This window comes from Corvus cornix, chromosome 7 (genome assembly GCF_000738735.6).
Source record: "Corvus cornix cornix isolate S_Up_H32 chromosome 7, ASM73873v5, whole genome shotgun sequence".
NCBI lineage: Eukaryota > Metazoa > Chordata > Aves > Passeriformes > Corvidae > Corvus > Corvus cornix.
In genome coordinates, this window is record NC_046337.1 from 36,306,704 (window position 1) to 36,322,419 (window position 15,716).

The following is a 15,716-nucleotide window of genomic DNA, read 5'->3' on the forward strand; positions in this document are numbered from 1 at the left end:
TAGGGTGAGTTGTAGCAGGCAAAATGATTGATTAGGCTGTTGCGATATGTTTAGTTTTAATTTATTGGCAGGTTAATCTTAGCTGAGAGCATTTGTCTGGCAGTTTGTGTCCTTTCTTTGGTCTTTCTTTGCCCCAAGGCCTCTTGCTGTGGCCGAGGGGCTCCGTGGGTCTGTGGGCAGCGGCTGGAGCCGCCCCTGCTGCCCTCGGAGTGCTGCTGTTTGCCTTGGTTTTCCTCGTCCCCATCCACCCTCATGTAGGTAAGGAGGGAAATAAGGGATGTGCTGCAGCGAAAGGGCAACCTCTGTGTTTACTGTCACTCCCTTTCCCCTCTGGAAGCGAGGGAATTTCCATGAGTGCCACTGCCACCCCTCAGTCCACCGTGAGGTGAAAATGGGCCTTCCCTTGATCTCATTTTTGTTGTGTGGCCCCTACTTGTTTACCCTGAAAATGTATAGGTTGCCCCTGTTTGCAATGAGATTCTTGGAGCGTGGGGGTGAGGGAGCAGTGGCCATCCCACACACACCCAGCAGCTGTTCCTGGGACCAAGCTGGGCAGCAGCTGGGTGGCAGCTCAGAGAGTGGGAAAACGTGGTTAGGTTGTGCAGTTCACACATCCATTGCCACAGGAACTGTTCCTAATGCTTTGGTTAATTTGTCCTTTGTCTCAGCACAACTGGCTGAGGTCCAGCAAAATCGGTCCTGGAATAAAATTTCAGCTTTTACAAGCTCTGTAGATTTTTAGGGCGCAGTCCAGCAATATAACTGTGTGCATGTAAACAATATCACTGATTTCAGCAGGGCTGTTGATGCGTTCTTATTTATATATATTTGTTCTTGTCTGAGGCTGTAACCAGTATCCATCCTCTGGAATTCAGTGCATGTCATGTCCTTGCCTCCAAAACCCGCCCTGATGGCAAAGAAAGAAATATCAGCAATTTCCCAACAGTTTCCACTATAAAACCAAGGTTTTCAGCCAGTTGTAACTTCACCCAAATGTAATTGCTCAGCCCCAAATTTCCTGTGCTAGGTATGGTGAGCAAGGCTGATTTTTTGTGTAAGAAAATCTTGGCTGAAATGTTTCTGTCACTAGGAAAAATGCATTTGGGTTTTTTTTTTAAAATCTTGGAGGAACTCTGCTGCTCTCATATTTTGGAGCAAGAAATGCAGCAGAGAGCTTTCTGGTCTGAAAGCAGCTACTGGCATTAGGAACAAATGTCTTTGCCAGTACCCGGGAATGCAAATAAATTTGATCAAATCATGAAGTTCTAAAAATTATGTATCAGAAGCAATATTCAGTACAATGCTGTATTAGAATTTGGCAGCTGAAGGCTGTCTATATTGAGAACATACTTTTCTGTATAACTCCTATATGTGAAACCATAGAAAAGTGGATTTTGCCTTTGTTTCTGCCACAGAGCAACTGGGCGAGGCTGGATAAGTCATTTAGGAGTACTAAATTGGTAATTAATTTTGTGTTTTTCATTCTCTGAGTGCCTAATTTTGAGACAACTGAGGTCAGATTTTTCTTTCACTTACAAGCACTGTCAGTTTTCTGTGTGGAATGACCAGTTCCTTCTCCTAACCATGATGGAAGCCATCTACCTGGGTAGATGTGTGTGCTGAGGTGTGTGCTGAGAGCCAGGAGAACAGGCTGATCATGGCACATTGGTTCCAGTGTTTCAGAAACCCTGTTGCCAGGAAGTTTTCCTTCACATAGATCTGAGATCTGCCCTCTCTCAGGTTATTGGCTGTACTAAACACCCAGCTAAGGTTCTCCAGGCAGCTTTGGGTGCAGCACTTTTTGACCTGAAGGTTGGTTTTTATGTGTATGAAGTGGTCAAGTGTGGAATGTGCTGAGACTGAAAGTATTTTGCATCTGAAGATACTGTATTTTTATTTATGGCTCAGTCAAAATAAATTAAAATAATCGATGATTGTTTTGAAAGCAAATTACTGGGAGTACTATATATCTACCATGGCAAGTACTGAAGAGATGAGAATGTCTTATAATGCCAGAGTGAGTTGTGTAAACAAGGGTATTTATATACTCAACAGCAGCAAATCTCTGAGAGGGTTTTTTGTTGGGTTTGGTTTTTTTCTTGGCTGAGTCTCCGCTGATCCCACTTTATCCCAAAGGAGGAGGAGGAGGAGAAAACTAATGTTCCTATCACACATGTTCCATTATTGATTTCCATTCCAATCCACCCAAAGTCTTCTGTGCTGGAAATAATTAGACTCTGTGAACAGAGATGAAGCAAAAATCTATACAATGCTGGATTGCCAGAAATGAAGACAAGGGTGCCTAATTAATGTTGCATATAGAATGCCTTTTGGATGAATGGGCTTCCCTTTCTCAGAAGCAGCTCAACAGCAGTCGTATCACAAATTTGCTGTTAATTAAATGGTGTTCACTGTGTGCCTGTAAAAATGGCATTGAGGAAGAAAAACATTGGACAGCAGCAGCATCTTACAAAAGCTCTGCAATTAAAAGGAAAGACTGTGAAAAACAAATTTGCAGCCTTCATACGGATAGCAGGATATTTTCTTCCATATGGATTTTCTCAAAGCTCCAAAAGGAATGTCTGGTCACTGCAGAATTTTGAGCATTTCAGAAGTTGGACTGGAAGTGTGTTGGTAGGGTTGAGGGTAGGCAGAATGTTCCTGGGAGCTGAGGCAGGATGGATGAGAGCACAGCTGCAGCCTGGCCACGGCATAAGGGTTGTTTGGGAGGAGAGTCAGTGTCTAGAGAAATCCACCAGGTTAAATTTTCTCTGCATGAAAGGTGAACTGAAGGTGATCTGAGGCTGTATAATGCACCTTGGGAACTGAGAAGGCAGATCTTTAGGCAGAATCTGAGTACGCTGATGGAAAGGCTTCACAACAGCCCCCACTATGAGCTGAAATACCTGGAGGGAAAAACTGGAGGGGATCTGAACCGTCTGAAGCAGGGTAAGAGAATAATGTCAGCTGCATTCATAGGCAGATCGCAGCAGTGGGGTTGTTGGTGCTTCAGAGGTCTCCGTAGTAGAGGGATTCTGGGACAGCTCTTCTCATCCTGTAATTTGCAGGCCACTGGTACCTCCTCTCAGCCTTTAGCTCTCTCCTTTTATCTCTATTCCCCCCTTGCTCTTCTAGATATCTGTTGTGGCCAATCTAAGTGATACAACTGCTCTCTGTGTATTTCTGCAGAATTTAAATAGCATCATTCCCTCCTTCTCTTTTTTCCTATTAATGCAGAGGAAGTTTATCCTCTTTAGGAAAAGATGGAAAGCATTTTTTTCTAAGAAACTAGAGAATGAGTAAATCCCAGGCTCCTCACTCGAGCAGATGGATTCAACTGATGAGTCTGTAGGAATCTTCCTAGGCTGGGCATTAAACTGCAAGAATAGATGTTTTCTGATGAAATTCTAGTTGACATAAATATATTTTTAGCATGGATTTGAGAGAGGGAATTATTTTTCCCTATATAGTAGATGCTGTGGTTCTGGTTTAGGAATTTTATGAAATAATTTGAGTGCAGGAGAAAGGTACTAATAAAAAAAAGAGATTTTTATGACATTGTGCCTTCTAAGTCCTCTCTTTTCTTCCCATTTGGGTGCTTAGCATTGTCTCTCTCTCCTCTCATTCTGCTTTAATAAGCGTTTTTCTCTCCAAGCTGTTGGCTCTGATGCACACCTGAAATAGGTGCACACACAGGTTGTGATTCCTTTCCACATTATTGCATTTTGATTCTGAACTCCAGATTTAATCTGTCTAAATAATCCACTCCTGGGACTAAAGTCAACTACTAGAACTTTTGGATGTTCAACAAATAGTAAGGCATTACAATGATTTAAATCAAATAACCAAATCCATATGAAATACACTACTTGTTATCTTTCCAACAGATTGATTTTCTTCCCTGGATCCATTTTAAGCTGCACTGCAGTTGCTAAATCAAAAATAAACTGAGTTTTCAGTCTAGGGGTGTGTTAAGTCTGTGATTTCCATTACATCGCAGCGTGCTGCATATTAAAAAATGAAAACATGGAACACATCTTGAGTACAGAATTGAAACGGATTTTCTGACCTAGTCCCAGTGAATGGGCTCTAAAGTGCTGGCAACGACTGTAGCTCCTGGACTGTAATTATCATTTGAGTTATTTCACAGTGGTAGGAGACTTTACACCTGTGGGCATAAGTGGGGACAGGCTGACACCAGTGCTTTTTGAAATTATTTTGGATAAGTGGGAAAGTTAATCACGTTGGTGCAGCTTGTTACCCTGTTGCATGTTTATTAGAACATAACCTAACAAAGTATTTCAAAGCATTTTTTGACTGTTAACTGGAACTTCAGGAGACTGTGAAAACAATTCTGGTTTCACAGAAATCAGTCCTGTTCTGTTTTCTTCAGCAGCAGCAGCAGCTCATCTCCACAGCATGTATTTTGAATTCTCTTGAGCTTAGAAAACATCACCGCTTGCTCAGTCCATCCAGAATCAGACTCCTGGGGCTGTTGCCCTGAGTTAAATGGATCTTATGTATTTCAGAGAAAATGGAACTGGTATGGAACATAACCTGCCTTTCTTTTTTCCTGCAGCTTGGCTTTACACCCCCGAAAAAACATTGTGCTCACTGGTGGCGATGACCGCCTGTGGAAGACGTGGGGCTTCCCTGATGGGAACATCCTCATGACAGGGGAAGGTCACACGGATTGGCTCTCAGGCTGCTGCTTCAGGCCCAGGTCAGTGCCCAGAGTCCCTGAACCAGCCCTGCTCCCTCCTGGAGCTCCTTCATTCACTGGGCTGCTCTGCTGCCTCTCTGTTCTCAGGGGGCCCCGCACTCCCTGCTGAATTCCCAAACGTGTAGATAAAATGTTCCTCTGCCTTTCACAGTGTTGACTTAAGACTGATTGCTTTTAGTATTTTGTACATCTTAAACTCTGTCCCCGTGCCAGTGCACATAACAAGGAGTAATAAGCTTTTCAGGTCTTGCTGTATTCATTTTCTCCCTGTTGGTGCACTATGGCAAACACAGTCCCATTATTAATAATACGGAAAAGTTGACTTCTTGTATTAGACATTATTTGTCGTATGACTAAGAGTATTTGGAGTACCTAGAGAATAAGAATATGAGCTTTCCTGCTCTTTCATCATATGGATTTGAAGCTGAATTAATAAATGAAAGTGAACACTGAAAATAAAAATTAAATATTTAAGTTACAAGGGTCATGGAAATAGGGCAAACATGGATTAGATTTTTTGGCCTTTCTGTTGAAAAATAGGACACCATTTTACTCTCAAAACTAAAATCCATTTGATAAGGCTGAGCTTCTGTATGTTGAAATTACTTTGCATCTGATTTGTGAGGCAGCAGTTTAAATAGAGTTCTTTACTGTTAATATAATAAAGGTCTGCCAGGCTATTCACCTGAGGCTCGGTTATAAAAGGAGCATTATTAAGCCTTCAACCTTGTATTTTCATTGTGTTTATTTTATGAAGCAATATTAGCTCTCTTCTTCATGAGGAGGAAATGTATCCTATTTAATTTCATGGTTCCTCCTGATTTCTGAGTTTGTAATGAGCTACCAAAAGCACACACAGTCATCTAAACACAAGAAAATCCCCTCCTTCTTTTCAAAACCTCAAAAACAAGGAGTCACACTTTCTGGGATGAATTAAACATGCACTTACTCTTCTCTTGCATCACTTTCTCCTATGAGAAACAGGCTTTTTCTTACGAAGCTTGTGTTTCACAGTGTTCTCTTTTTCATGTGTACGTCCTTAGAAATAATTACATTTAAAAGAAGAGGATAATATTTAACTTAAATCATTTCATATAATACAGGAGGAGGGAAATGGAAAACTCAGCTTCTTGCTTTAAGGTGGTAGGAAAATTTGTCTATTGCTGCATGACAGATTTCAGAGTTTGTGAGCGGGGGACACGGTTTAAACTTGCAGATAAACAGAATGCTGCCTTTACCTCTTACCTGTTGTGAATATAAAACTTAGCACAGGGGAAGAAAGGGAAATACAATTAGAAGAGCATGTTATCATTTATAAAGCTGCTGGGCATACTAATCAGATTTCGATAATGCATTGTTACCATGACACCCGCTGACTCAGAGACTCAAAACTATTTTCTCATTAGTCTTTGACCAGAATACAGTCCTTTCAATAGGCTTTCCTATTTCTCATTCAATCATTGAAATTAAAATGAGTTGAGGTACATCATTATTCTCTTGCAGTATAAATTGACTCCTGCTGAATGCTCTGGAGTGATTCAAAAGCAGTGCTGTTAAAATATTGTCTTCTGTTACTGCATAAAATATATAATGTGGCAGAATACATTTAATCATAGTTTTTTAAGGGTTTTTTGTTTGGTTTTGGGGTTTTTTTTGGATATGAGACTCATATATCTGTTTTTTCTGGAAGTAAAACCAATTAAGTAAAAATGAAGAGTCTTAATAGATTTTTTGTTCTTTTTCTGGAGTCAAATGTAGATAACCTCTAGTTTTGTTCCCATTAAAGATTTAAAATTATGTTCACCCCAGAAGTGGAAAAGAAAAATATTTTTGTGCCACTGGGCTATTAAATGGTGATCTGGGTAGAACTTCCAGAGTTCTACAGTTTTTCATGTTTGTCCTCTGTGAGATCATTTCTCCTCTGTGTTCCTTCTCTCTGTGCAAAATCAGGTCCAGAGCAATCTCCACTGCTGGTGTGAGAAGTGTTCTGCATGCAGCCACACACGAGTCTGCTGTCAGATTATCTTGGTACAGCATCATACGATAACCCACACACACCCTGACAGCCAGGCACTAATGATTTGAGGAGAATCCAATGTAGAGCTGTGATGTGCATTTACCTAATGCTTCTGCACATGCGACTTAAAATCCCAGAAATCTGGGGTTTTATGTGCTCACAGAGTATTACTTGAGCAAGGGTCCTTCTCATGGTTATCTCTGTGCCACCACCGTGTAAATAGGGGTGTAAAAAAGCTGCCAGTCTCACTGGTAGTTGGGAAGATCTAGAAACTTGGAGCTAAAGTGCTGTTGGGTTTACATGTCCTCAGTGTCTCCAAGAGCCATGAGAGAATGTGGTTCTAGGAAGTAGCAATAAGAAGGTAAATGTGTGTTTTAGGCTCTGGACCAGATGTTACAGAAATGAGGATTGTCCTTTGAAGCTTTCTCAGTACTGATGTACTGCAGTGTCCTTAAGGATCATCACGGAGCCTTAGGGGCAAAGAGTTGTTGGATGGAGGAGTTTTCCTCCCCCCACTGACAAGGTGCTTCATTCCACAATGATTTTTTGCTGAAAGCCACCTCTCTTTCACTTGTGATCAAAGCAGGGTGAGGTGAGAGTGTGCTGAGGCTCCGAGGCTGCCACTGTGTCGCTCCTGGGTTGGCACGAAGGGTCCAGTGTCCCATGTGTTCTCCCTGCAGTGGCTCCCAGGACAGGAGATGAAGGGCAGCAGCCTGGCTTTGTGCATGTGAGGAGAGCAGAGCAGCTCTCTGCAGATCTGAGAGTAAAACACTGCCTTAAGCTTTTAAAATAAAAGTAAAACTTCAAACAGGTCCTGTCATCTGCAGCATGCAGCAGCTGGGAGGAGGGAGGAGAACAGTGCTTCCTTCTTTGAAACTCAGGTGACACCTGGTCAAACTTCAAAAACAAACAATGTTTTTACTCTGGTCTGGCTGAACACTGCTTTGCAGATGAATTAGCTGTTTCAAGCTTCTGTCACTGTTGAAAAATTTAATATTTTTCAGCTTGCCTTTTCTAGATGTGAAGGAGTGAGGGAGTCAGAATGTCCCCTGTCACAGTCATGCACAGAGACTTTGTGGTCAGAATCTGGAGAGCTGGGGAAGAGCTGTTGTAGTGCACCTGTGGATGCCAGGTGACTCAAATAGTTGAAATAACAGACAAAAATCTGCATCTTCTGCCAGTTTCCAGAATGAGCTGAGGATGTTAATGCTGTACCTTTAAGGACCATACTCTAATTGCAATAAGATACTTCATGGCATGTACTAGATTTATTTATCTTTGTTACTAACCTTCCTGGGTGGCTTAAGAATCAAGCTCTGCAGCATAGCTGAGGTGTGTGTTAATGTCTGATAAAATCCCAGTGAGCCGTAAAATACTGTATTCTTGCCCTGCATGTGTGCTGGTACAATATGTAATGTCCTTAATATATTCATAAATATTAATCAAGTCAACTCTTCTAAAATGTTTGTAGCCTTTTTCATGCAAACATTGTCTGGTTCTGTGGAATACAATAAATTTCTGAATTGAAGTACAAACTGTAGGTTCTAAAAGCTATTTAAAACTTGCTCTGAAAGTTGTCAGATTGTCAAGTCCTTTGTAATGCCCTGTTCCCCTAAGAAAGAGGCAGAGCTTCTGCTGTCCTTTCTATTGCTATTGCAACTCCCACAGTTACTAAGGAAAGAAATCAAAACTGTTACCAATTTATTATTATATAACAATTGCTACAGCAATTACCTTTACTGTGCGGATTTTCTGTAAGTTCTACTGCTATTGGAAAACCTGGAGGCAGGTATTGCTTCCTCAGTAATTAATAAAAGAAATTAAAGAAGAGATAGAATAAGTAGATTCATGCATCAAGCATGCAAATAAAGGCATGTCATGTTTGATACCCCAGAAAAATGTGCCAGTGAGGGGAAGCAAGAGAAAGATGAGGTGTTGGACTGAAAGAATAACCCATGTTCTTCCTGGGTGGTGTTTCTTGAAGCTGAAGGAGGTGATGTTACTCAGTTGGAAGCCTGTGCATGGATAGAGGAGAAAGACAACCTTGTAGAGAGAGAATTTGCAGAATATATTGAGGATGGGTATGAGGAATTGGAGAGAGATTGGATGGCAACTCCAGGTGGGCTTGAATTCACACAAGAAGCTTTTAGGGGAATTCTGTAGCACATGGGAGCAGGCTGTGGGTGACTGAGCATTGTGTTGGCCTCTCAAGACCAAGTACAAAACGTTACTGACAATCCAGCGTGGGGAAAAGGGACCAGAATAATGATATTTGCCCAAAGTTTTCAAGAGCAGTGACTGATAAATATGGAATTGTGTATGTAAGACTCGATCAGAGTGGAAGTTATTTTCTCATCATACAAAAACTCTTAGAACAGTTTTTATAAAATCTTTTTAAAAAGCAAATTCCTGAGCAGAATTGATGTCAGAATAAACTTTGAAACTGAAATTAGTTCTTACTCAGGTAAGTTCCTAATTTTAGTTTTTATATTACTTTAATTTCTTTTTTTATCTTATCATTTGTGAAGAAGCTATCCAGAGATGACTTTGTGTGGAAAAAGGATAGACAGAAAAGAACAGTAATTGAGGAAGGGAGGGAGGGTGTGAAGAAACTTCTGAGGAGTGATGGAAGCAAAGGCCAAAATTCAGGAGGGAAGGCAGTCCCAGAAAGGGGAGGCAGCTGGTTTTGATCCAGCCAGGCTCAGATGTTCTGAGGCAGCAGGCACAGGCTGACACTGCTCCTTGCTCACTGCATCTCACAGGACTTGGTGCATGGAGGGAAACATTGAGGAGCAAAAATCAGACTTGACAGCTTGGCAGGTCCAGGCACCACTTCAGAATTTCTCAGTGGACATGCTTTTGTAGTTTGAGAGCCCAAAGTGCTTTGATTATCAAGGTGAATTACAAGGTGTGCTTCTTCATTCATCCCCCACCTCTGCTGCTCTTGGCTCCCCACAGACTGTGCTGCTGAGGAGGGTCCCAGTCCTGGGAGGTGCGGATGCATCAATCCACACCAATCTTCTTGACAGTCATAATCTCCTCAGGTATCAGTGTGTGGTGAGAAACAGCTGCACGGTATGAAGAGAGTCACACAAAATCTGCTACTAAAGATAAATGACTGCTTTCTTGTTACAAATTGCAAATAATATTTTTTGAATAACTAAGATGGTACAGGGCCCACGAAGCCTCAGCAAATGTAAAGCACTTGATGCCATACTGAGAAGAGGAGGTTCTTTAGTCACAGTAGCAAGATAATATAAAAAATTCTACTAACATCAAATATATTTCTCCTCATACTTTAGTAATTCCTAATGCCAGTCCTAGATTCATTTTTATTTCTATGAGAAGAACCAGGAATTATCTATTATGCCATTTTGTTTAATGCACTGGCTTCCAAGATTTGATGCTGTAGTTAGTTAGTGAAACTAGGGGGACTTACAGAACAAACAGTCACTGCTGCAGTTATGATTCCAGGATCTACAAGATGTTGCTACAATCTAATGTTTGTTTTAGTGAAATGCAGCAGCATTTGTCTGCACAGAAACTGTAATTTAACATTGAGCAGTGGGATTTGACTACACTACTGCAGGCTCTTTCTTATTAGAGACCTTCACATATACTTCTGGGCTCTGTAAAAAAATCTGTCCACAGGAAGAAATAAGGAAAGGTTTGGAGTCAGTGATTTTAAAGTGTTGGGTTTTGGTATCACCCATCTGTTAGAGCCACTGCCCAGGCTGGGTCAGCAGTCACACCAAGGTGACACTGTACATGTAAACCAGCAGGATCAAAGGAAGTTCCTGGAGATATCGAGGAAGGAGCAGGCTGGAAATGCAGCTTTGTCAGGGACTGTTTCAAATCCTGGTATGGAAAAGTTTCCGCAGTGATATGCTCAGGGGCCCTTCTGTTTGTCGTGCTCCAGATTGTTTTTCTGGTGGCATTAGAGCTGTGTGTGCTTTTGTGGGATTACTGCCCAATCCTACAAAAGTTACATGGGCCCTGGGCTGATGCCATGAAGATTTTTGCCTTTTCTTTTATACCCCTGTTATACCTTTTACAGCTTCTGTATTCCTAGTGCTTTTTGCCTACATTCTTGGACTTGTTTGTCAAGCTAAGAGACTAAACATTTTAGAAGCTTCGTAGCTAGGGATCAGTGTGCCCCAGACCCCAGGGTCCTCTCCATACAGAACACATTCTGTAAACCAAGATAGAACCCTCCAGGGGAAGGTTCCTTGGGGAGGGGGGCTCACTTGAGCCTCTCATTGGGGAATCTTTGATAGATATGCTAATTAGTAAAACCTATAATGTTATACCCAATGTTGGGGGGGAGAGACACAGAGAGACACGGACACAGAGATAGATTCGGTGGGGTGCATTTCAACGCACATGACCAGGACGTGTGCACCTAAGGATCCTTAAAATAAATACCAAGGTAAAATCCCTTTTCCCCTTCTAACAGTGTTTGACTCTTGATTTTAAGACCAGGCAAAGGCATCAGGGCCTCCCAGATAATTGACTGTGCGGGCACTGTATGGCTCTGCAATGCACTTCCAGCTGGTCAGGTACTTCTAGAGGAGTCGAATACTGAGCACAAACGGCCCAGGTGGGCAGGAGATGTGCAGCACATCGCAGGGATGTGTTCTGTCTGCATATTCAGGGAACTGCTGGATTCATGATGGACAGCACAGAAATCTTGGAAGTGGTTTTATCATCAGTCAGTGTTAAGATTAGAGGGTTCCATTAATTGCATCTTTCATTTGGAGAGCGAGGAGCTGAAGCAAGGCAGAACTCAGTGGGTGAGGCTGCTCAGGGAGCTGCTGTGCTCACCTGGGAGCCAGGGAGGAGGAGAAGGAGAACGTCAGCCTTCACCCTCTGCCTGGCCACTGAGCCAGCCAGACCAACAGTCCTCCCAGAGAAGGGATTTGGAGATTACTGGTAATAAAAGGTCCATGGACACTGAGCTACAGAACACTTTTTCTGCTGGCTTTGGAGTTGTAAATGCTGAGCTTCACGCTATACATTAAACGAGGCTGAGACTCGAAAGCCACCAACTCCCCTCTAAGCATTCACATAAAAAAGAGTTGTAAGACTCATGTTAATCACGAAGGCCTCTGTTGGCTATCAGTGGAATAGAATTATTTTGTTTTGTTCCTTGAAATAGTCTTTAAAACCTAATTCAGGCCTCACTGCAGAAACAGATGAGTTTTATTTATCCTTTTACTACTATTGATAGCTATGAAAGAAACATGAGAGAGTCTGTATGTTCTACTTAGGACTTTTGAACACTTATTTAGTGAAAAGGCGTAATGATTTAATTTTTTAGAGGGTGTTGAATTCCTGTGTTGTTCAATAAAGCCTTTAGTTACCAGATTACATATTAAATTTGCCAGTGGTAAGAAACTTCTTTTGAGTGGCACAATTAATTTTCAGTCATCTAACTGGCTTTATATAACACATCATATTTAGCAGTTGTTAAGGTGTTTTATCAAACTGAGCTAATACAGGAGTCAAAAGAAAAAAAGTTATATTCATTTATTCTGCAAGGAAAAGAACTATTTCAGAAGTCTTTCATTCAGTTCCCCTGTGAACAAGTATAGCAAAATTTTAATTTCAAAAATAGCTTTATTTATTTCAAAATCTTTGATAAGCTTCATATTTTTTATACAAGGAAGCAGTCTTAACATCATTCTCTCTCAAGCTTACAAAGCCTACTATTTTTACCTCACAAATATGTTTGGGTGGGCATTAGATTTCCTTTGGGATTCTCAATCTCATTATTTTTATCAATAAAAAGCCTCTGCTGGACAAAGGAATAAATCACATATAAATGAAATATGAGAGATTACATGAGAAACTCAGCTTTGCTTAGTCTAATCCAATACCTTTGGCCAAACGTCTCAATGTCAAAGGCTTTATAAGTATTCTACAGGATCAGTCTGGCAAAGAGAAATCAATAACCAGGTAATGGATTTGATTAAAATTTTTCCCCTTCCACCCACTCCCACAAGCCAAATGTTTCTACCCATACTAATCTCTTCAGGCACATGGAACTGTTGGTTATTCTCTGGGGGCTTTTGAGATGTAAATATATACATAAAGTATGTTTTCATTTCAGAGAGCTCTGCTAACTATTGGTATCTATTTCAAGAAAAAAGTGTGTGTATCTCATTTTAATTTTCTTTAGAGAGCTCAGTTCTGCAACGTGCTTTTGGAAATATGGACTGATAACAACTGTAACTTTGCTACAGATTGAGATCCTGATTCGTTATCCAGAAGTTGCCTTTTTTTCTGCGATTCCTGCCATGCTGAGGAGAATTTCCTCACACCAGCTGGGGTTCCCAGATGTCCAAACTTTTGGAGATTTTCTTTGTTGCCAAATCCTCAGGTGTCTGCTTTACCCCATCTTCTGGCTCTGAGGTGGTTGCAGTGACAGCCCACGTGCCGTCTAGAAGGTTTGCCTTCAGAAACATTTCATAATTAGGCCATTAATTATGTTCTCCATTAGTGTTCTCTGAGGATGTTACCTCTGCTTGAAAGAAGTAGTTTCCCCTGTCAATAGAGAGATCAAAAAATGTTCCTATTGCATGGAACCTTAAGAGTCTATCATTATATTGATTTTAGAAAGCAAACAGTGTGCAGTTCCATAGTGTGGTTACTGAATAGGCTTCTCTTTTCAGCCAGAATGACCAGGCTTTGATGAAAAACGACCTTCGGCTTGTATTTCTTAGTTGGTGGAAATACTGACCACTCTGAGTTAGTGATTCACTAATAATATCTCCATTACAATAATTCAGCAAGCAGCTGGAGAGAGAAGTGCTGAGGACAGTTGGAGAGAGGAGAGGGAGGAAGCGGCTGGCAGGAGCTGCAGTCCTCCTATTGAGCAATTCAAATGTGTATTTGAAATAACTACAGGAAGAAAATCCATTGTAATAAAATGCTGCCCTTTGCTGAAAGCACTCTGTAGGTGCTTTCACAGGTGGCTTTACACACGTACTGAACTTCAACACCCATGGTTGAAAACCTGTTGCTAAACTAATGCCATTTCTGCTGATTAATTTGCAGCCCCTCCATCACAGGTACAAAACATCTCTTTAAAGGCTCTTTAAAAAATGCCTCAATCTTCATACCCACAATGTGTGACCTTGGATACAGTAGAAATCCTAATGGGGATAAAAAGTTAGCTAGTCTTTGTGTAGTATTATTTAATTTATTATTTAATTACCTTATCTCCATGATTTATCATTTATATGTTATGCTTGCCTATAAGGTAAGGTTTTCAAACGTACTGAATTCTTAGATTACATAGAAATTATGTTATTTTTCTTAAGTGATGATCTTGTGCACTATATTCTCCCATTATCTGAATTTTAGACCTGAAAACAGGCATATTTAATTTTGGGAGCTTTAAACCAATCTGGTATCAGCTTGAAAAAACACTGTGATGATCAATTTCACAAAACAGGTGTCAAGTTTAATCTTTTCTTTCTGACAAAAGTTTATTTAGTTATTCAGAATCACTATTTTGATGTAATTGTTTTGACTTAGAAATTGCAAGGAAACTTTCTGATCAGCTGTGTGGGTAATTAGATTTGGTGTTTACTTGAAAGAAAGAAAGAAATTTCTCTATGATAACCACTTTGATAGAGAAAGGGTGGAGGAATAGGCAGTTGAAATCTCTTTATAGAGTATCAATAAAATGGGATATTTTTAAACCTATTAGTTCAGCTTCAGTGAAGCCTTGAGTTTGTTCTCTGAAAGTATTGCAGAAATTTGTCTGCTCTACAAGGAGTTCTTGGTTTCTCTTCCTGCACATCTCCCTCATTTTCAGTTCCTGCAGCTCTTGCTGCCTGGGAGTCACCAGAAGCAGTTCAGTTTTGCTGATCATTTATTTAGGCTGTGAGAAAAAACTGTTGTTTACTGTGGTGGGTTCAGATTTTGAATAGTTTAGGTTTTCTTCTGGCTTCATCAGCATTTTGTGCTGGGGAGCTGGAGTTGCAGAGGGAGCTGCCATCTCTCCAGGGCTGGGGAGTCTCAGTTCACTGCCCTGATCCTGAACGTGTTGCTCTCACTCTGTTCAGAGTCGTTATACACGTCAAAACATCTCTCTTAATAGAATCTCTTGTGTTATGTTTCTCTGAGTGCAATTATAATCTTGATGCCTTTAACATCCTTGGTTCATTATTGCTTTCTTCTGTGCAATAAAGGCAATTGTATTTTCCCTCAAGTCTGCTGCAAGGGTTCTAGTGGAGTGGCTGAGGCAATATCTGGGTTTGTTATATTGTTAAAATGAGCCTTTCCTAAAGTGCAGCTGTTAAAATAACAAACATTAGCGTTAGAGTTGACTAGAGAATGGCAATTCAATTGAGGCAATATCTAAGATATTTGAATTGGAAATAACCCCCAAATATTTAGAGTGTTTACAAGATTTTGTCTGGAGCACAAACTCCAGGTATGAATCACAGTCATTTATTGTGTTTCTTTGTTTCCCCTCAAGCTGTGTGGCTGCAGTAATCTGGGGAATTCCAGGTACAAAACAGTTGCCATGCACAGGTAGCAGGAGAAGTTGTCCTGCTGGGAATGAGGATCAGGACTTGTTTGCTGAGGGACATGGATGTGGAACCAAGTTCTTAGTTTGTGGTAGTTATTTCCTTTGCATCTAAGTAGTGTGTATATGAAAGAAATGGGGAGCAGAGGGAGAAGGCCGCCGTGTTGTGTTTGTGTCCATGGTTTAGATCACCTCTGAGAGTTGTTGGGTTTGAAGGGTTTTCTGGTGTCCCACAGCTCTTGGGCAGTCAATGTTTAGGCTGCATGGCCTCGTGGATTAAAGTTCAGTTTTCATGCAAAGCCTTTCACAGAAAGGGTGGAAATTTATATTTACTTTGCTATTCTGCTTTCTTTTGTACCAGCCCAGGATTCTGCTCATATTCAGCATTTCCATTCCTCCTCCCCTCTTGAAGTTAGATTGTGATTGATCACTGT

General features: G+C 40.9%; 1 protein-coding gene across 3 annotated transcripts in view; it reads left to right on the forward strand.

Annotated features, from left to right (window-relative positions):
- The window catches only part of SPAG16 (sperm associated antigen 16), a 359,563-nt gene that overhangs the window by 163,924 nt on the left and 179,923 nt on the right, over window positions 1-15,716 (forward strand). For all 3 annotated transcript variants that reach the window (XM_019291013.2, XM_019291011.2, XM_010407852.2), the window contains exon 11: window positions 4,580-4,723. In XM_019291013.2, coding sequence (XP_019146558.1) covers window positions 4,580-4,723 — 144 coding nt within the window. The remainder of the gene's footprint in view (window positions 1-4,579; window positions 4,724-15,716) is intronic.